The 22,624-nt window shown below is 41.5% G+C and overlaps 1 protein-coding gene across 4 annotated transcripts in view; it reads left to right on the forward strand.

The window, feature by feature from the left end:
• The window catches only part of GRM3 (glutamate metabotropic receptor 3), a 104,212-nt gene that overhangs the window by 46,516 nt on the left and 35,072 nt on the right, over positions 1–22,624 (forward strand). For all 4 annotated transcript variants that reach the window (XM_027679485.1, XM_027679489.1, XM_027679488.1 and 1 more), the window contains one exon: positions 11,431–12,031. In XM_027679485.1, coding sequence (XP_027535286.1) covers positions 11,564–12,031 — 468 coding nt within the window. In that variant the 5' untranslated portion in view covers positions 11,431–11,563. The remainder of the gene's footprint in view (positions 1–11,430; positions 12,032–22,624) is intronic.

The following is a 22,624-nucleotide window of genomic DNA, read 5'->3' on the forward strand; positions in this document are numbered from 1 at the left end:
TAGAAAGCATTTTATCCCACCCAGGACAGGAATCGCCATTTAGAAGTTCCTATCTCCATCCATCTATTGTAAAGGAAACCAAAGAGGGAACCTCACTTTAGATGTCTAAAATTCTAGGAATGAGGAGTCCAAAACTTCTCTGGGAAGCCTGTTCCAGTGCCTCACCATCTTCAGAGCGAAGAATTTCCTCTGTATCTAATGTAAATCTGGTCCCTCTCAATTCAAAGCCATTCTCCCTTGTCCCATCACTACATGCCCTCCTAAAAAGTCCCTCTCCATCTTTCTTGTAGATCTTTCATCTTGCCTTATATAACATGTGGCCATATGTAAGAACATAGGACAAAGTTTGTACAGGTTTAGAAAGACATGAATTGTTGAGATTATTCATGCTGGTCTTCTTCTTTGTCATGATGTCTGAGATTTGGCACCACAGAGCAACTCCTTGCAAGAAGAGTCACAGACACGGAGTACACTTTATCCTACCACCCAGCTGGGACTTCATCTCACGCCAGGCATACTGATGCAGGACACCAGCATTGTTCAAGATATTTTTAAATAGGGCCTGTGTCTTTCCTTCCCTTCATTAGCAAGGAATTCCTCCCTCTCACTATCAGACCATGAAGTATTCTGGCAGAGGTATGGAGCACCAGGCTGGATGGATTGCAGATTCAGTTCTGTGGCTGATCTGTGGGGAAATGCCATTTACTGTTAGCATAGAAAAAAATAAAGGCAAAGCCCGTGTTAGAGAAGGCTGTTTCCTGCACCTTGAGGGGCAGAAGGTGCCACACCACAGGAGGCAAGGTCCCCAGGGTGTCCTGAAACAATTGGTGAATGGATCCACAATGGGTCATCAAACTGTGTGGCTTTACCCAGAATACAGTTCCATGTCTTCTTTCATTATTTGTGCTAAATACCTCTCTAAATTTTGAGTTAAGCAGTGTTGCCATAGCAATGGCCATTTACAGTGAGAGAAGGCAGCGAATGTGTTGGGGGAGTGAGGTTCTGGCTCTTTACATAAAAATCTATGTCTGCATGTAGGTACAATGCTGTGGAGCTACATGAAAGGAGCCAAGCAAACACCAGATCTGAGGCATGGACAGGTGGTACGGAATAAGGAGAAGCTTGCTGCAGATTGCAGTTGTTTGTTCCAGGATACACCTGCAAGGATCTGAGTTCTTAAGAGAAATGAGTTTGAGTGGTAACTGACTTACATTTCATTTCACAGCAGTAGAAGTCACTCCTTTGGTCAGGACAAGGCATGTTTGTTACTGCCTGCATGAGATAAATCTTTGCAGAAACAGGAAAAATTTCCTTTCTCTGGTTTATTTTCATTAAAAATAACCCTTGCTGCTAGCTCTTTAACAGGAAATGCTTTTCAGCAGTCTACTCCCACTGTTTATACAAGTTTATTTGCCAGGGCACAGGCTGACAAAAAGTCAATAAATAATGCAGGCGTTGTATTACCTCATTTCAGGTCCACTTCTAACATTCTTCTGCACTCATAGCAATAGCATTTCTGGTGGTTACAGCCGGACAGATTCAGAACTTCTGAGGGTTATTCCTTCACTTTCTGCCACCACTCTGCAGGGTGAGAAAACTTTACGAGCTTAAATACCTACAGGTAGGGCAAGATCCTGCCCACGTTCCTGAGCCTATTTCCCCAAGGACTTTGGCAGAGGTTAGTCTTCCTCTGACTAAATTTGGCTTATAAGTGGAGTTAGGTGTCACCTTGATCAGCAAGTGCAGGCAGTACCTGAAGTTAAGTGTTTTGGGAATTCTCAGCCTGAGAGTGAGATTTAGATCCCCAAAGCACTAACTGATGCAGAAGAGCAGAAAGTTTGCCTCACTGGCTGGGACCTGAATTCTGTCAATGTCCCACAGTAGACTGATTGTTAATGGCCATTTTAAAGTCATTAATTCATAGCAGGGCATCCAAGTTTGGAAAATGTAGCCATAAACCTCTGCGGTATACCTTGTCCCTCCATGAACCCAGACAGGGTCAGAGATCAGAATTAAACATTTCTGGGTTCCTGTAAGAGTACAACATTTAAGGTTTGAAAATAATTTGGAGCCCAAAAGAGAGACATAAATGTGAATATTTTTGAAGTATATCTCTGTATTTGCTTATTTCTCAGCAAATAGAAAGCACCAGCTCTTTCCCTATCAGTGACATTACATGCTTCTAAGGGCACATTGGGTGCATGGCAGGTCTGAGAGACTGAGGATATTGTTTCCATCGCACTTCCAGTGGTACTTTCTGGCAGAGGTAAGGCGGCCTCGTACCTTTGTTTGCCAAATGGAAAAGAAAAATGCATCAGTCAGCAAACCCCATAGGTTTCAGTAATTTACTGATTTACAACAGCTGCAAATCAAGTTCTGTAAAATTTTTAGAACAATCGAGTTCACATAAATAGCTGAGGAAAGCTCTTGTTTCCAGTAAACTTCTGTGACTTTTGTGATTAAAACTATAAAGGCAGTAAGCACAATTCACAATCAATTATGTTTTATTAATGTTTTTTTAATACACGCCACAGCCCAGTAATCATGAAGCTGTTCAACAATGTTGTTCTAAAATCAGCTAATAGCAGGATGTAATTTGTGGACGTCTCTGCTCACTTACAAAACACTTGCTCTGTTAATTGTGATTTCACACTCCACTGAATGCTGTAGCCTGGAGGTAACATTCATGTGATGGAAGAGTTACCAGTCTGGGCTCTGGTGGGGAGGAGGGCAGACGAAAGGATCATTTCAAGAGAGGCTACTGTTGTTAAATTTTTAATCCTTCTGTGTTAAAAAAACCCCAAAACTAATAAAAGCAGCTAAGCGGCAAAAAGCTACAATACACTGCTAAACAATTCTTTCCTGAAAAAGCTGAACACTCTTTCCATGTTTTGATCGCTTTCTGTTGCTTTGTGTTGTTACCAAGATCACAACAAAACAGGTGGCCAAGAGGTGAAACCCTGTCTGTGCAATCAGGCACCTACCTTGACCTCATATTGTAGATGCTCAGTGAACCAGTCTACCTAAAGCAAGTGCCTACATTTTCTTTAGAAATATTTCTGTGCCTTTGGGGGTCCCAGGGACACCTGGTGTCTTTCTTAAACCAGAATAGGCAGGATATTCTCCTGGTGGAGGTCAAAGGTGGCTAAAATGTTGCCATATGTTGGTGTGTAAATTAGGCAGATCAAATCTCGTCAGTGAACGGCCAGTGGTGATGAGACAAGCACTCAGCCCTGCACAGCCACAGGCAAAGAAACAGCTCCTGCTCTAAAGTGCTTGCTGTGGACATGCCAGAGGGAGAAATACTGCCTTGATCGACAAATGAGAAGAGCCACCTTAACTTGGAAAATTTCCCACTGAGTGTTAGGTACTGCTGTGGCAAACTGGGAGATACAGTTCAGACCGGACAGGGATGGGAGCACCAACCTGGGAGGGCTTTTATTTGCCTTATCACTAAGCTGGGGCAGGGAGAAGGAGCCACAGAGGGGGCTTTGCCCGCTGCTGGCCATCACCTTTGCTATTCCAATTTCTCCTATCCTGACCAGTGATGTGGAGAGCACCAAGCCAGGCGCTGCTCCTTGGGGGTCCAGGATTGCATCCCATCAGAGCAGACCGGGTGGCAGCAGAAGTCATCCCACATAGAGACAGAGAAGAGAAAGGGTGCACACTCTGCTGCTCTGTGGGGCCAGTGTGACTCTGAGGCTGGCTGTGCTGGCAGCCAGATTGAGCCCCAGCAGAAGCCATACAGAGAAAGGACTCTCTGCCCTCCACATATGCAGAGGCTCAGCCATATTTTGGCCATGTTGCTGCAATGTGAGGGAAACATCTTGGCAGAGGAGTGATGAGAGTGAAATCTGACAGCTCACGCTGATGCCATTTGGAGTGAGCCAAGAATGCCCAGGCAGAGCACCTCGGCTGGAGCACAGAGGGAGACTCACAGGGAGATCCAGCCTCAAGGAAAACCCTGCAGGTGCTGCAGAGAGCTAAGAGATTAGAGGCACTAGGCAGAAATTATCTCTGTGAGGGCAGAAAAAAACAGATGCTTAAGAATCAATTTAGAGGGAAAGGCTAAATACGTATCTAAAGACTAAATGCACAGATACTCCCTAGGGGGGCTACACTTTGGTTGGTGTTAATATCACTTAGTTAAGCCTCACTTGCATTAAGCACAACTGTTAAAGCTTCTCTTAGCTAAATGTTTCATCCCAGGACATGACTCTGAAAACATCATGGTTCACTTTGGGCAAGACTACTCTGCACTTGTGCAATTACCCCTCTCACCCAACATTTAACATTGTTGACCTTAGCATGGTGAAGGTACCCCCACATCACCTAGTAGGAATAATTGCTATGACATCCACAGGTCACAGAAGCCAGCTGGTCCTTTGTCCTCAAAGTCTTTATACTCCCATTTTTCCTCTTCTGCATCTTTCTGGGACCACACATGGAGACTGAGACTAAAGTTGACTAACACACAATCAATAAGCAGACAGCACTTGCCTGTTTGTTGCTGTCTCTGCTGGTGGGCTTTCAGCTGTCGCCAGTGCCTGGAAGAAATAAGCAGATGGACAAAAAGCAGTAGGATTCAGCTCAATCCAAAGAAGACAGACGGGAAGATGGTGACACTTTCAGAGGTCTAACCCTGCATTACATCAAGATCATTACACCACAAATTGTCCAGATGGCACGAAGCCTCGGGCTCATGGCTGGTCTTCTCAATACACTTGAATGTACTTATTGTCAAAGTATGGAGAAACTCTTAACGAGTTAGGAGCCTGCATGGCCTGACCCAGATCTCCAGCTCTGATGGTCTGCTCATTGTGGCTCCCTCTTCTGAAACCAAACTCACTTTAGAAGGACTCAGCCAGTGCCAAATGCATTCATGTAATTTAACAAGTAACAAATTCCACACCACATTAATGTCCAATGATCTTCAGGGTCTCCTTGTTCCTCACCAGGCTAAATTAATGCATCTAGTTCTATTCTATAGAGATATTTAATATCCGGAAACTTAAGGAGTAGCACGTCAGAGACATCTGTTTTCCTGCATGATTAATAATTTAAATTCTCTTTTTTTGAAACAGGATCATAGATCTCTGAGGAGAGGGCTGGGCATCTGTTGTATGTTGACACTGTAGAAAACATAAAGCATCCTTGTTAATGCTAACACAGTACAAACAGTAACACAGTGTTCTGATTTTTTCTTCTTGTTCTAAAATAACAGAATATAAGTTTTTATTTTAAGATCGATGATCTACTTCTGCACTGATATATTATCTCTTGCTTTATATGTCTTTATACTGAAATTGCCCCTAAATTTTTAGGGCTTTTCAAACTCTTCTACAATATGCTAGGCATGGTATGAACTTGTATGGCTTGTAGTCTCATGCTGCTGGCAGTGGCAGTTGTATTAATTAATGTTTTTCATGTATGGATTTCCAACATGAAATGAAAGGCACAAAATCACACAATTGGAAAACCATTTTTATCATTTTTCGCAAGAAAAGAAAAAAAATCCTATATATAACAGCCAACAATTGAAATTTAAAATGCTTTGATTCATTTGCAGCAAATTTATGTGTTAGCACCTTATTAACGTTTCATGAATGAACTTCTCCATTTCCACAGAGGAAATTTACTTGTCTTCCCTACCTCACCTTTTTGCAACTTTTTGCTGTTTTGCTTTGTTTTGTTTTTTCCTTTACGTCCTGATTTAAGCTATCAGATTTCAGCCAGACAGAATCAGGATGTGAGCAATTTGTGTGCCTGGCACATAGCTGTCACTATAATTCTTGGATTCCTTTACAAATATTTCTCTTCCAAAGGTGATGGCATCTTTAATTCTAATTGGTGAGGAGACTCAAGCTTGTCTATCACTTTTTTCCAATGAAATAAGACATATTTCAGTGCAATTCTCATCAGGCATTAAGGTAAAGTTCTGGCAGAACACATATAAATGTGATAAATGTGTTGGATGAGCTTCTTGTGTCAGTCATGAGAGATGCACCAGAATTTTGAGTTGAAATTGGAATTGTTTTAGAAATCTGCTTCCCTAGGATAAAATTTGTAGGGCATAGCAAGGGCTCAGGGAAAGATGCTTCTCTGGGGGGGATGACCTTGGAGAAAGATCTATTGATGAAACTGTAATCTCAATGTTGTAAAACGCCGCAGGAGCACAGGTGTGGGAACCTCTTCTTTGACCCTACACTGAGCATGGTTCTTCTCCAAAGAAAGCTTACAAAGGATGGCAGGTGATACCACATTAACATATGGCTCCAGGCGTCATAATATTACATTATAGTCTTGAGTAATGCCATATAAACCCATGACTACCAGAGTGGAGCCACCCACAATAAAGATTAAACATAATCTTCTCCAGCATCAACATCAGCTCTTGTTGCATCCTTTGTCAGGAAGCTGCATAAACAGATGAGCCCCACAAAATACTGTGAAGGAGAACAAATGTGGGGGAATTCAGGATATAGCACATGGTAAGGAAGAGAGACAATCTCTCCAGAGTTTTAGCTCAGTAGATTGTCCCATTTGTTAGCTAATGGTGTTAAAAAATAGCTGGGAGATCTGAAGTGCCTCAGCTCTCAGTAAGGTTTCCTATTCTATTCTTATAAGTGGAAAATTGGAAAGTGCATGGCTGCTGGATGCTGAATTGCCAGTGCCAAGCACTGGTGATATACTGGAAGGTACCAACAAAATTATCATTGATGTATAAGCAATGATTTCGATTTGTGTCATCTGGCTAAATGATTGATTCAACTGCAATTCTTTTTGGATTTTGATACCTACTAGAAAAATAGACTGAAAACACTTAGTGTGATTAGAATTCATCTCTGAACCAATAGCACAGGTGGACCTACTCTGTGAGCTGCAGACAGAAAGTCTGCAGAGGACCAGAGCTGTCATTTGAGTCTGGAAGACAGATTTAGTTTTGGAGATGATATCAGTGGGATACTAAATGCAGAAATCCTAGACATCATCTTTCTCATTCCAGTTTGCCTTCACAGGAACAGAAATGTGCCAATCCTTAGTAAATAAGCAAACTTACACCAAGAAATAGTAAATTTGTGTAATCACAAATTTCACATGCACAGAAATAGTCCACCAAAACTGATGATTCAAACCTAGAGGGAATGGGATTTTCAATGAGAGCAGCACAGCTGCTATTCTACACAAATAAGTGAGTTGCTTTTACTGAGGGAAGTGCTGACAGTGTCCCCCAAGGGCAGAGGTAGCTTTCCCCTGTGGAGTTTTGATGGTGGAAAGAGAAGGGGCTCTGAAGTGCCAAATTAAGGTGTTTCACAAGCTGAGTACTGCTGACTAAAGTTCACATAGGGCAGCTGGCAGAAACCCTCTGATTCAAACAAGGAAACTTTTCTCCTTCAGCCTATTTATTTCTCATTTTGGTATTTGAATCACTTCAACACCCAGACCCTACTTCTATTTCCATCAAAGTCTATAGAGCTGGAACGTATATATTTTTAATATTAAAAGAACAGGTAAAACAACACAACTCTGCCTGTAGCTGATGTTAAAACTTTAAATATAAATGAAATTTAAAGAATTGCGGCTTGATCAACAGGTACTTCTTTTTGAAATGTCCCAGAAACATGCTTTTAGTAGAAGAGGGCACTGCAAAACTGAATTGGAGTGGTCACTATAGTGAGAACACTTCTGATAGGAAATAGCAAGTGGCACCTTCACCATATTTAAAGGGAGGAATATGGGCTGTATCAGCCCAGAATAGGTACAAAATATTTCTATATATAGTCGTGAGTTATGCAAGCTGCAGAGAAAACATGTGGGAGGTGCATGCCAGAGAGAGCAGGAGAGGAACTGAGCTCCTAGCCCATCTTTGTGATCTGCTTTAAAATAGTCTCCCTTCTTCACATCAAGCTGTCTGTTCAGTGTCACCATAGTGATGCTGCTCACTGGCCACCCAAATCTGCCTCATAGCTTCCTTCAGGAGTCCCAGCACTGAGAAATCCTGGAAGCATCCCTCCCTCACAGCCCAAAGGGGAAACCTGACAAATCAGCCTGTGCATTAATACCTTCACTCCCCAACCTCTGCTCAGCATCCCTGGTCCTTGGCAGGACGCTGCGATGCACTACACAGTGCACAGGCTACCAAGGCAGAGGGAGAGATGCACATTTGATACCCTAAGCTGTGTTTTTGGCAACTGTCTCCCATTCGTAAACATAGGATTTGAACACAGAAAGTAGGATTATCATGTTTTCCTGGGAAGCAGTACTCTATGTCCATGGGGTCTCCCTACAGTCTCAAAGCCCCTGTGAAAAGAGCTTCACAGGCATTGCCTTGTGAGGAGGGTAAGACAATTGGTGTATTTAGGTGGCCCCCACCTGTGGGCATTCCTTACAGTGTCCCTCTATTCCCAGATAGAGCAGGATCATGGGGATGAGTGTTCTGTGTTCTCCAACTCAGGTGGGATTCCCACTATCTCCTCCTTTCATATCCCTGGACACTTTCAGACCGGTGTTGTCAACACAAAGTGGCAAGGAATAAACAGAGTAATGGTCATACCTATTCCCAATCCTTGCCTTCTCCGATTGCCCCTTGACTTCTGCAGGGACTGATCCTCTACTGAGCCATCACTGATTCCATTTTTGCTCGCTAGTACCACTGTAACAAGCTTAAGTGATAGAAATAGAAATCCTTTGTGTTCTTTGCAGGGGAAATCAGTTCTCTATGTGCAATGTTGAAATATGAGCCAGCAGTGTGCTCAGGTAGCCAAGAAGGCCAATGGCATCCTGGCCTGCATCAGGAACAGTGTGGCCAGCAGGAGCAGGGAAGTGATCCTTCCCCTGTACTCTGCATTGGTGAGGCCACACCTTGAGTATTGTGTTCAGCTCTGGGCCCCTCAGTTCAGGAAGGACATTGAGGTGCTGGAGCGGGTCCAGAAAAGAGCAACGAGGCTGGTGAAGGGACTTGAGCACAAGTCCTATGAGGAGAGGCTGAGGGAGCTGGGGTTGTTTAGTCTGGAGAAGAGAAGGCTTAGAGGCGACCTCATCACTCTCTTCAACTACCTGAAGGGAGGTTATAGCCAGGCGGGGGTTGGTCTCTTCTCCCGGGCAACCAACAATAGGACAAGGGGACATGGGCTCAAGCTCTGCCAGGGGAGGTTTAGGTTAGATGTTAGGAAAAAATTCTTTACAGAGAGGGTTATCAGACATTGGAACGGCCTACCCAGAGAGGTGGTGGATTCACCATCCCTGGAGGTTTTTAAAAAGAGATTAGACGTGGCCCTTAGTGCCATGATATAGTAATTGGAGTTGGATCAGGGGTTGGACTTGATGATCTTGGAGGTCTCTTCCAACCCTACCTATTCTATGATTCTATGATTCTATAATAATTTTTGCTACCTTTTTAACCTTTCTTCTTGATGTATCAGGGACACATAGAGTCCTGAGACAGAGGAGATGCAAGGTGAAGGGTGATGCCATTTGCAGAAACCAGCTCCTATGAAGGAGTCAAGGGGATGGGAACATTCTCCCTGCTGGTGAGGGTAAATCCACTGTAGCTCTGTCCCAGGACAGTTTCAGAAAACCTTATAGAGAACCCCATTTACAAGCCTTTTCTTTGGGTAACTCAGTTGTTCCTAGTAGCGTTAAGGGCTGTTGAAAGCAGATTGTTTTAATATGACCTTATAAAAGACTGTCATAAAAGCCAGAAGGAGCAGGGGGAAACAAGGGAGGTTTATTTTTTAGGTATCAGAGGAGCACTGGAAAAGATCAAAGTTTGATTCTTGGCTGTGCTGATGACCTTAGGTAAATCACTCAGGAACAGGCTTGGAAAAGACACCAGCTTGTTTAGGAAGTTTTTCAGAGTCAGTGCCTCAGTGGAAACCAGGGGGTTCGGGGCATGGTTGAAAGCACGTTCTTCAGTTCCTAAAGGGAAACAGAGACCTTTCCAAAGTTTGGTAGTGATTGTGAGTGCCGAGCGAATCATACTTTGCATTTAGAATCTTCTGAGAATTTTGTTTCATCTTTCTGTGTCTCTTTTTCCCCCAAGTGTAAAACAGGGAAAACAAATATTTTTCCAGTGTTATAAAGATAAATGTGTGAATATTTACTGAGATACAGTGACAGCAGAAACCACAGCAGTAAAAAATATGGATATTGCATTAAAAAAATCCCAAGTCCTGTTTTTATCCAAATGGTGGATTAGTGATGAAAACAATGGAAGTCAACTCAACTGAATTATTAACAACACAGCCATTTATGTGACAAATGCCACCTTTTTGTCTGATAATGATTTCCAGTGGGATAGTATCACCATTTTAGATGCCCTGTGTACACTTGAATAATATTTGGTAAATTATAGTACTAAGTCTGATACAGAAAGTACTGCTGAATACAGTCAACATCATTACTTCTCTTAACATTACCACAAAATATATTTTCTGGACCTGTTTAATAAAAACACAGGTGATAAGCAAACCAGCTCACTTTGGGATGAGGAAGCTTGTTTTCCATTGTCATATCACTTATTTCTGAATGGAAAATTCTGCTGAGAGAGTTTGCAGCTCAGACTACTACAATAGGAGAGAGAGACCTTTAACAGTGCATCTGACCCATTACTTATTTATGAGAGAACAATATTGGAATAAATATGAATAAAAAGCTCTCCTTTCACACAATTTGGTACAGCAACATGGAAATTGTACTAGGATAAACAGCTGCCTTGCAATAAGTGTTCATCCATTAGTCAGTGTTAAATCTTAATTGTTGCTTATTTCAATTTCTTTGTGCTAAGTGTTTCTAAATTATAAATAACCCTGCAACTCTAATAATAGTACGTACTCTGTTAAGGAAAAAGTAAGTAGAGAAGTGAATTATTAAAGTGATCTATTTAACTATGACCACACAATTTATCTCAGGACTGGGAGATCAAAAGGTAGCCACTTCAACATATTTGAAGAGATATTGGCAAGGAGTCTATGGACAAGTCATGCATCTTTGTTGTATAAATAGACTTCATGTATGTGTGTTTATTTACAAAATTGTTACAACATTATCTTCACTCTGAGGCTTGATTTTTCTCCTTTTAAGGTCGTTGGCAAACTGTCCTGACCTTAGTGAGAGTAAAATCATGTCCTAAGTACATGCATCACTGCTGTGTCCTCCCTTTGATCTGAGCACTGAACTGTGATTAACATTAAAAAGAGCAAGTCCGGTTGTAAGCATTTTCATGCCCTGAGCAAGCATCAAACGCAAGACTCCTCCTTGTCATGTCTCTTCTTTTTCTCTTTCGCGTCTCTCTTATTTATTTATGTATTTACCATAATTTGCTTGCAAGAGAGTCTTTTTTGCCTTAAGGAAGGGTGGTTTCATGATTAAGGCATCTCACATCTTCATGTCTCCTTATGCCTTTTCTAATTCCTTCTATCTCTTCTTTAGAGGTCCAGTGGAAAGACTTGGCTTGTTCTTCACTGGCTTGTGGGACAGCACTTTATATTTGGCAATGGATCAGAAGGACTGAAGAGCACTTTTGCTCCCACCAGTGTTTCTTGGAGCTGCTAAAACAGGACCAATGAAGATGTTGACCAGACTCCAAGTCCTTGCGCTAGCTTTTTTTTCCAAAGGAGTTTTCCTTTCCCTAAGTGACCACAGCTTTGTAAGGAAGGAAATTAAGATAGAAGGAGACCTGGTCTTAGGTGGTTTATTTCCAATCAAGGAGAAAGGCACTGGGATAGAAGAATGTGGGAGAATCAATGAAGACCGAGGCATCCAGCGCTTGGAGGCCATGCTGTTTGCTATTGATGAAATCAACCAGGACAACTACTTGCTTCCGGGAATTAAGCTTGGAGTTCACATCTTGGACACGTGTTCCAGGGATACATATGCCTTAGAACAGTCTTTGGAGTTTGTCAGGGCATCTTTAACTAAAGTGGATGAAACAGAGTATATGTGCCCTGACGGCTCATATGCCATCCAGGAGAATTTGCCGTTGCTCATTGCAGGAGTCATAGGCGGTTCCTATAGCAGCGTCTCCATACAGGTAAGTCACAGGAGCACCATCAGGTGAGAATTGTTCATCTGCAGTTACAGTGAGAGAACCACTGCTTAAGTAAGTTTGTCAATAAAGCAAGTCTAACCTTGATCACTTTACCCTGGGGTCAATCTAGCAGATTATTTTTACTGAATGTATATTATTTTGACTCACTCTTCAAAACACTTGCTGTAGTTCAAACCTCCAGCAGCTGTCCACTTCCTCTAGCTATGGTGTATCCTGAGGGTATCCAAAGTTTCCAAAAGTCTTGGTATTTATTTTGAACTTTGCACTTCCTGACGCTTTTAAAACTCTTAAGCGCAGATCTCTACTTTCTCATCAATCATAAATGATACCACCTATGTTTCTGAATATATGTGTGCCTGTCATGCTGCATGAATGCAACAGTTGTCATTTAAACAATCTAGATTTAAAATAAAAGAATAAATCCTTATCTTACTTCCGTTCACTCGCAGGGTTTCCCAAGGCTCAGTTTTGGGACTAGTCCTATTTAATATCTTTATGATAATCTGGATGAGGGCATCAAGGACATTCTCAGTAAGTTTGTGGATGACAATAAGATGGGCGAAAATGTTCATCTGCTGAAGGGCAGAGAAGGCTTTGCTGCGGTATCTGGACAGGCTGGATCAATGGACTGAGGACAGTGGTATGAGGTTCAACAAGGTCAAGTGCTGGGTCCTGCACTTGGGTCGCAACAACCCCCTGCAGCACTACAGGCTGGGGACAGAGTGGGTGGAAAGCTGCCCAGCAGAAAAGGAGCTGGGACTGCTGTTCAACAACTGGTGGAACATGACCCAGAATGTGCCCAGGTGGCCAAGAAGGAAAATGGCATCAGTGTAGTTACAGCTGGGGAAATGGCAAAAATATTTCATTCCCTCCCAGAAACCCTGAGGGAGTCAGGCAGGCCTGTGGCATCTTGCATGACATCTGTCAATCTGTCCCTTTGAAGCCAGTCTCTGGCAATCACTGATCTAAGAATAAATCCATATCTAAGGCAGTAGGCTGGATGCAGAGCACATTGAATGTAATAATACAGTGTATATAGATGATTCATATTCCAAAATCTTTGGTTTGGAGCAGCCGTCCAATGGAAATTGGAAGTCCTGATAAGAGACTTTCTCATTCAGTACATGTAAAAATGACAATGTAGGTGTATACCTATCTGTATGTCATTCAATATTTTCAAAACCTATGAAGGATAATGAAACAATAGTTATAGTTACTAATACTCTATGATCTGTACAGCTTCCCTATAGTTGCCAATAGTTGTTCAAACAGATCTGTAAAACAGTTCTTCAGAAAGATAAAAAAATAGTTTCACAAATCTTTCAACATGTTAGTGAGCATTTTCCAGCTAGAAAAGAAGTATTCAGTTGCTTATTTTCCCTTGGCATAGATTATGTTGGCCCTCCTTCAGTTTCTCTTTTCTAGCTTTCCCCTAGATTTCACACTATCCAGGAAAGATGTAATTAAGCCATTCACTCCTGCTGCTCATCCTGTTAAGTTAGCCAGTCACAACTTCAATTTCACAAGAAAATTCTTGTCAACAATAACAGACATTGAAGAGTCAAGCCTGAAGTTGTAAGGACTTTGAAACATTAAAGCCAGGCATTTTGGTGCCACGCCAGAAGAAGAAAGTACCCAATTTCAGAGCCACTCACCTGTGCAGAGTAGCTCCAGTAACAACTGGAATTGCACAGTTGCTGAAATTCAAAATACTTCATCAGGCGTGTGTACAAGGCTCAGCATCTTCATTCCCTGTGTTTTCAAGCAGCACTCAGGATGGTGGATGCTTCCAGATGTAGCCCTGTCAAACATATCTCTTTTGCTCAGAGCTATAAACATCATACAGTCCACAGTGCAGTTTCTTAGCCTTGAAATAAAACATGCTGAGTTCTTCAGACAAAAATTATTTCTGGTTTTTTCTTTCCTTCTGTGAATTTTTCTTTATATTTCAATACATTTTCTTCTCCTCCTGTCACCCTCCCTCTCCTGTTTTTTGTCTGGACAGCTGTCTGCCAAATCACTTTATGATGCTCCTGCTGTCAGATTTCTACTTCTTTCATTATCCTTCCACTAAGGAAAAAAGAATTTGCTGGTAATTCAGCAATGAACACCTTCCCCACTGAGTCAGTATGTGCGATAGGCACTTTTTGCAGAGTCTAAAAACAACAAGAGAATGCAGAATGCTTAATTATTTTCTGGTCTGACTAGGCTATTATCATTAATGATGATCTGGATAATTAGTTTTTAGATGTTGTGTTTAAATTAGCAGTGAGCCCAATCTGTACAGCATTTGATCTCTCAAAATTCAAGCCAGGATTCTCTGTCAATGGAAAAGCTCATGATAAAAAGAAAATAAAAATGCTGTTTTCATGAAATAAAATTCTGACTTGAGCTGAATCTGGGATCAGGAGGAGAATGCTTCAGAATTTGGAGGGCATTTCTTTTGGGTTCATGGCTTTTCATCTGAGGCAGGTTATCCACTCTTTCCTAGTTTACAACAGAAATTTCAAACATATTTTCCTTGGAGATGTTCAGTGACATTGTAAAAAGGATAAAAGAAAAACAGTGTTCATTTTCAAAGGAGCACCTGCATAGCCAATCCCAATGCCATATTTAAAATACTTAGGTCAGTTCTTGTCAGGAATATGCTTGCGAAAGCAATTATTCAAATGCTGGATTTGTTCTTCTCTGTTTCTGAAAATTGGATTCATCTTCTGAAAATGAAGACTGGGGTCCATTCCCTGCAGTTATCTCTTAGAAAAATTAAGATATTACTTTAAGTGGGCTGGGCTTTCAATTTCCTTATCCACTATATTCGTGTGTATGTAAGATTTTTTTATGCTACCAGCTCAGAAGACCTCCAGATCACGGTAATGAAAGTTATTTCCAAGTTAGAGCCTCATCCAGTAAAAATGGCAGAATAGAAACCAGTGCCCAGCTGTCTTCTCTTCAGTTCTTTGCTGTGTAAACTCTAACAAAACCACTGGAGAAGGTTTAACGGTACATTACCACTATCACAAAAGCTAAGGCCACTCCATGAGTGACCATCTGGCATGAAATTCAGAGTATGTACTCATTTACTGGCAATCTTTTCCTGGCTGTCATTTCTCCTTAGCCACAGAAGTCTGCCAAAGGCTCACGGAGCCTGAAAGCTAATCACATCCATTTCCTTCCTCTAAGGATAAACCATCTTTCAAACAGAGTCTCAACGATAGCTTGTGGCTTCCATAACCACTGAAAATAGCGAAAAATCCTTAGAAGAACTACATGCAAAAAAAACCCCCAGAACATATGGGGATCTGTCCCACTGTGCATGGACCCAGCAGGGATACGGGCAGGAGAAAAGTGCAGGGGGCTGCAGGGGTTCACCAGGAACCCCAGTTCACACATGCCATTTGTGCTCTGCTTATGGAGGAGCTTTGCCTTCAACTGTGCAACAACAGCCTCTCCTGATTTTGTGCGTGAAAACTAAGCCAAATCCTTATTAAAAGATCTACTCTGTGAGACTGATCACCTACCACTAGCGTTTAAGCCACACGTGCCCTTGCCAACTTCCATGTGTCTCCTTTAAACTCTCTCCCTCCTTTATCTTTGTTGTGCCTCTCTCTCTGCTACCTCTCAGCCAGATCCTTGCTGTTTGTTCCTCTCTTTGTTTCTTCTATTCCACATTTAGAAACTGAACAGCCACTAGGTTGCAATTTGCAAAGTGTCCAAAGAGCACTGGATATTTCTTTCCTAGAGATTTCAAAGGAATAAGTGTACCTCCCTCTGGCTGGCTTCTTTGAAAATCCCAGTGTAACTGATTCCTTTGTAGTCCTTTGTAGTCCTTTTGAATTGAGTTTGGGATTTATTTTTTTCTTCAAAGTGACCATTTTCTCCTTTTGCCAAGGGGGAAATTACACGATTTTACAGGGATGGATAAGTAACTGCTGAGATCACAGGTACGAAGGAAGAAGCCCTACCAAAGAATCATAGAATTATGAAGATTTGAAAAGACCTCTAAGTTCATCAACTCCAACCATTAACCCAAGCCTGCCAAGTCCACCACTAAATCATGTTCTCAGGTGCTACATCTACAGATTTTTTGAACACTTCCAAGGGTGGTGATTCCACTACCTGACCACCCTTTCAGTGATGAAATTTTTCATATCTAATATAAACATCCCCTGGCACAACTTGAGGCCCTTTCCTTTCGTCCTATCACTTGTTACCTTAGAGGAGAAAATGAACCCCTCCTGTCTACAACCTCCTTCAGGAGCTGTAGTGAGCAATAACGTGAGCAATTTTAGGGAGCAATAAAATGTTCCAAGGATGTACCTATAAGAGAAGTAGACAAAAATAAGAACTATCTAAGGACATCTGAGCATCACCTACACTCATTCTATCTCTTCTGACTAGGACTTACACATCAGTTAATGAGTCTCAAATAACCATATTTATCAATGATAGCTTTTTTAACTCCAGAAGCAATTTCATGCTTTTAGAACCATCAATCCCAGTTTTAGTATTTTTTTCTGATCTTTTGTAAATGTGGCAAGAGTCACTCACAATCAGGTTTATGAAGTCTCTGAGAACAGTTGCACTCCTCATCCAAAGCAAAGTCTTCTGCACAGGTCTCTTCTCAAGGTGCCAGCTTAGTGCTCAGCTTACTTCAACAGTTAATGCTGTGTGGAGGCAGAGTGCATATGTGACAGCTCACTGTGCCATCCCCTGCAGGAAAATAAGAAAAAAGATTTCCAAAAAAATTCCTCTCTCAAAGCACATTTCTCTGCATGCCCTCCCTGGTTTACTTTTTATTATACAGGACAGACACGCATATAAGAAGAAATTCCCAGTTCCTCTGCAGAAATTGTAGATGTTATTGTGACAGTATTCCTTATTACTGATATTCATTCACTGTTTCTCTGTGTGTGATAGCTATTGACTCTCCTGCAAATATTTAGCTATATTTTTCCCAGCTTCATTGCCTAAATTTTCAGAAGAGCAAAGCTAAAAACAGTGTTGCCTTCTTCCCTCTCCCTGCTAATAAAAAGTGCCAGACAATTTTTGTTTGATAATGAATAATCTTCTTCTGAGTTAATTTTTGGAAGGAATTTTGTTAAGGAACATTACTTATGAACTAGGAAACAGTCTTTTTAATACCAAAGAGTGAGAAAGCTGATGAAAATCACTGTGTCAGTCCTGCAATGTATGTAAGGCAGGCTGGGACTCCTAAATAACCTCACTGGTTTAGTTCCTTGCAACTGATCTTTTGTTGATTTAAAGAACTGGGATATTGGCATTCCCAATTAATTCCTGGGCCAGAGCTTGAAGTCCAGCTGAAGCCAAACGGGTGTTTTCTGCTGTACATCATGTCACAGCCCCTGTGACACTGCCTTTCATAGTGCTCGTTATAATATCCCAGACACAACACCCACAGCCTTAAATGGTCTACGGAGAGGTGATGTTCCACCACGATAAAGGTTTTTCAATTCTGGAATCAGCTTAAGGTCCTAATTTCCCTTTGAAAACAAATGAGAATTTGAAGTGAATTTTTTTGGGGGGAGTCTGAGCTGGGCAGCTGCATTTGCATCACTGAACTCTCTCACTCCCAAATATTCACAAACTGCATTAGTATGTCAGAAGGGCCCAGACTGAGTCACACTGGGTCACACTGTCCCCAGGCAGTAGCCATGCCTTTGAGCCCACTAAATCCCAAGAAAACAGGGAAAGTTATGGTGGAGCCAATCTCTTCAGTATTTCTCATATTTATTGCCAGTGATGCAATCTGGCAGCACGGTAGGCTCACAGACTGCTGGGCTTTATCTGCAGAAACATAACCAGTAGATAGATGGAATTATTTCTATTTATTCCCATTGGAAATTCTCATCTGAAATGCTATGTCCAACTTTGGGCCCCTCAATAAAGGGATGATTCAATAAATACAGATATGATCATGGGGAGGAGAATCTGAAGCACATAACCTACAAGACAAAATTGAAGGAACTGACTGTTTAGCCTGGAGAAGAGAAGGTTTGGTGGAAATCTGGTATGCGCTTTTCAGTATGTACGGGTTCATTCTCAGGAACACAAAGCAAATGCTTTTACTGACATCATGGATGACGAGGACAGAAGAAAATGGTTATAGATTGAAAGAAGGGATATTCTAACTTGATATAAAGTGTACAAAGCAGGAGTTGGGATCATGGGGAGGCTGCACAGGCCAATGAAGGCAGTTGACGGGAGAGATACCTCATTTTGTCTTTATATTAGGTTTATGCCCACCATCTATCACACACCCACATCCCAGCCCATTTAGAACCAGTGTTTCTTTCCTGCCTTTCAAAAATGGTGCTTTTTGCCAAAATTTCGGTATATATTAGGATTTAATAAACAAGGAGAATTTAAATAAGAAAAAATCCCTGTATTATTTATGGAATTAATGTTTTAGCTGTAGTTTGACCTCCAACTACCCAAATAATAGCAAAAAGCTGACAATGTATACCATCACTTAGGAACTATATGCAACATACACTGGCAGCAGTACATGTTTCTTCAAAGCAAGAGCTCAGCCCCTGAGCAATGATCTAAACATTAGGAAATCTCTGGGAAATGGCTTTGCCATGGTCTTGCTGTGGGAATCCAGACAAGAAACTTATCACCAGAAATAGAAAGACTTTCTCAGGAGACCAAAGGCAGCCATGGAATCTCCATAAGGACAGATTGCAGCTCAGAGAGGCAGGGATTTCTCCAGTTTCTCCATAGAGACAAACCTCCTTTACCTCAATCCTATTCTGCTCCGCAGGCTAATTTATTGTCTGTTCAAAACAGGCACAGGAGCTCTTGCCTGTCTCAAAGGAGCTCTATGAAATTAAATTCATTAAGCCGTGTTAAGTCCCATGAGATTCTCGCATGGTTAAATTTCAGGAGGGTAGACAGCACTGTCATCTAACAAGGGGCCTCCTCTGTCCAACAAATGTGCAATACACACTTGTGTGTTGTGTTAAGAAACCCAATCTGTTCTAGCACTTTTGAGATTTAACTTTTTTCCGAAATGTTTCTTGTGTTCTTCAGTCCCATACACATTTAAATAATCCGTGTAGCAGTCTCTCAGCCATTAAAAAGGAAAATTTTAATAGAAACATCAGAATAAATCCTACTGCCACCAAAAATAAGTCCTATGAACGTTAGGCAAAATGTTCAGTGAGATTCAGTAAATCATAAGACAGACCAAGACTACTAAGACAGAAGGGTGTTACCTCTCTGTCCCCATTTACCAGCAGGACTCTTGAATGGCCAGAAATACACTCAGAAACCAGGTTCATGTGTTTGATGGCTGAACCTAATTCATGGCTCCTTGCACGTGCTTATCATGAAGCCATTATAAACAAGACTGGCAATTTCCCACAAGCATTCATCCTGTCCCTGGTGCTCAGAGAAGTATAATTTACGCATGTGGCTCCAATGCTGGGAGAGGGACATCAGTATCCCCTGGCACTGCCCTGGCCACTCCATTTGCAGGATTTGCTGGGGCAGTATGTCCCTATGGAGGGACGTGGCTCACAGTGGACTTCCTGCCATGCTTATGTTGGGCAGTGAATCACCCACCATCCCAGCAGCTGGGTGAGAGCCAGGTTTGCCTGGGAATTGGACACTTTACCACAGGACAGTGGGTGCACTAATAAACCCAGCAATGTGAGGGCAAATAAAGGTTTCCCATCACGGTGAATGCTGAATATGTCGACAGACTTTGTTCACAGCAAGTTGTGCAAAGCGACTGTTCCGGTTTGCAGATGCAGAACATTCAGCCTTATTTTCAAAGGTGTCTGCAAAACCCACTAGTTTTGACAGTAAAAAAACCTTAAGTGCCAACATATGGATTTCAGGCACTAATTGCATGCACCATGACTTGAATTAAATTGCTGCCTGGAGCTTTGCCAAAATAGGTTATTTCACTTAGCAAATGCCGGATGTACACTGCAGTTTTGAAGTTGTGGCACACATCCCAAGGCAGCATGGAGCTACGGTGGAGGTGTGCCTCAAGTGATTCAATCTCAGTGCACATAACTCTGGTTTACGTTACACTGGCCTCTACTACACTGAATCTTAGATATCAGCCCCTCTCCAGATTGTGTTACCTGTGCTGTTATCTAGTTGGTCGCTTAATCAGGATATCATTTTCGGAATCAGATATTCAGATCAGCATGGAAATGTCTGGAAAAAGGGACTGTTCTGAAAACAATGACATCAGCTAAGTTCCTGAGGCTTGAGCTCTTTTGGCAGATTAGTCCCTAAAATCAAGAAATTACAACATTCCAGAAAATCCCCAGCTTGAGAATTTCAAGAAGAGTGTCCTGATCAGAATTAATAACAGATACAACTTCACTGAACTCCATGAGCAATCATAGTTCTCAGGGATGATTGGGTCACTATCCTCCATAATTAATCAGACTTTCTTATATTTTATAATTTTTAATCTATGAAAAACCTACCATCTAGACAGCTTTGCAGTGAAGAGCATTACAGCAAACAGCTATAAACACACAAAAACTCCTCCCCAGAGCACAGGAATCAGAATTGCAGCAGTTTGCAGGGACCCTAGAATTATAGTGACCTCCAAGGCTGGGAGCCCCTGTGTAAACTGGGAGTGTAGTTCTGTTTCCCTGTATATGGATGCTTTTGCAGCTTAGACTAAAAGAAAAGCAAAACAACAACAACAACAAAAATAACCACACAAACAAACAATAAAGAAGCTGCTATATTTGTTAGGAGCATCTTTCTGTGAGCTGAAGGCTTGTCTACGCACTGAACAGCATTGCTTGAGCTGGAAAATGGACTTCTTTAGCCAATTTGAGGGCAAAAATGCAGAATGATATGTGTGCATATCCTCATTATGGTTTAGCTAAAATAAAATAATTTCTGCTAGAATAAACTGTGACAAGAATAGCAATTCCAGCCCACACAGTTCTACAAGAAATGTTCCATAATAGCTACACAGAGGACATTCTTATTACCAAATCAGAATGCTCTTGTTGAGAGAGGACATGTGAACCAAATCATGTGGATGTGTCAGCATGTAGTCAAAGATAAAAAGCCACAGAGACTCAACAATTCTCAAAGCACCCATTGTACCTTGATGACAAAACAAGCCTCTCTGCCCATCCTGTTGCTTTAAAGCTGTTCATTTACATCACCACGATGGAAATTAAATCCCATACTTCCAGTATAAGGCATTTTAATGTGTGTTACCATCTAGCAGGGAGGTTAAGGACACATTGGCAGCTTTCTGACGGACGGTATCTTGTTCAGCCACAGCACTTCCCATCCTGTACCCACTGGTAAAACCACAGAGCATTACATAAAGCTCCCTTCCAAGAAGTGTAGAGAAGGTTTGATTTTGAGTTAAACTAAAATAAAGCACTCTTAGCGGTTTATCTTGTAAAGGACTTCAGCTCCACAAACACAGCTGAGATGCCAGGACATCCCACCTGCTCTTCCCTGGTGTCCCAGAAGGACAGGAGGACAAGGACCTCCTGAAGTCCTCAGTTCCATGTGTCCCAGGGGTTGTGAAAGTCACTGTACACGTATGGTTGGCAGCAGAGTCTGGCCCAGATAAGATTACATCAGTTTACAGGGTGAGACTGAGCCACAGCAGGATACTAGTCCAGTGTCTGTGTTACAGGAAAAACAGAATCTAAATCTATAAAATCCCAAGTAATACGGTTGCTTTTATTGCTGAAAAGCAACAAAATTCTTCCGTTTTTTTTGGTTTTATTTTACCAGACTGTCTAATTTGCTACTGACGTTTGAGTCCTCTAAATTTGCCTGTTCCACAACATGTTTTTCAAAACAGTCCTTTGCCTTTGAATTCTCACAGACATAGTCTGTGGTCGGAGAAACATCTGGAGAAAATGACTGGGCAATTTTTAATAATTTTCCCTTAGGAATCTCAAGTACACTACTGCTTTTCGAATGGTTTTGTCAGGCTGTACTCTTAGCTTATATTTAATTTACTGGACAAAATTTCCAGTGACCAAAGGCAGAACTCCAAAATCTTCTCTTTGTCATTTAAGAAGCTATCAAAGGAAAAAAAATACCATAGCTGTTCTTGATTTCTTTCCAGATATGATCAGGAGCTACACTTCTATGAGAGCAATAGAGTAGATTTGGGAATAAGCATTGGACATAGCAATGTATGAAAAAAAAAAAGGAAAAAAAGCACACAAGAAGGGCAAATGGAGATTAATAAAAGTTTTTATTATTTATGAAAAACAGTAGGTCAGCATGACATTGTGCAGTACTTGAAGAGTACTAACATGCAACAAATATACCTCCTCAGGAGGTCTGCTGTCAGAACATCTCAGAAAAAAGAGTTTAAATGAGTAAAAGCTAGGAGAGCTTGAATAAGTGGGATCAGAAAGTTCTCTGAACGGCTGTGATATTTACACTAATGGGAAATTTATGTCTTATTAGTGTATTTAGTTATCAAATACAATGAATCTTGGAGACTATGAATCCCACTATGAACAGCAAAGGCATACAAATCCCCAGACCTTAGTAAGGAACATAGACTGAGACTGAAGTGTATTGTCCATT

Source organism: Neopelma chrysocephalum, unplaced genomic scaffold (genome assembly GCF_003984885.1).
Source record: "Neopelma chrysocephalum unplaced genomic scaffold, ASM398488v2 Primary Assembly neopelma1_45, whole genome shotgun sequence".
NCBI classification, from domain to species: Eukaryota; Metazoa; Chordata; class Aves; order Passeriformes; family Pipridae; genus Neopelma; species Neopelma chrysocephalum.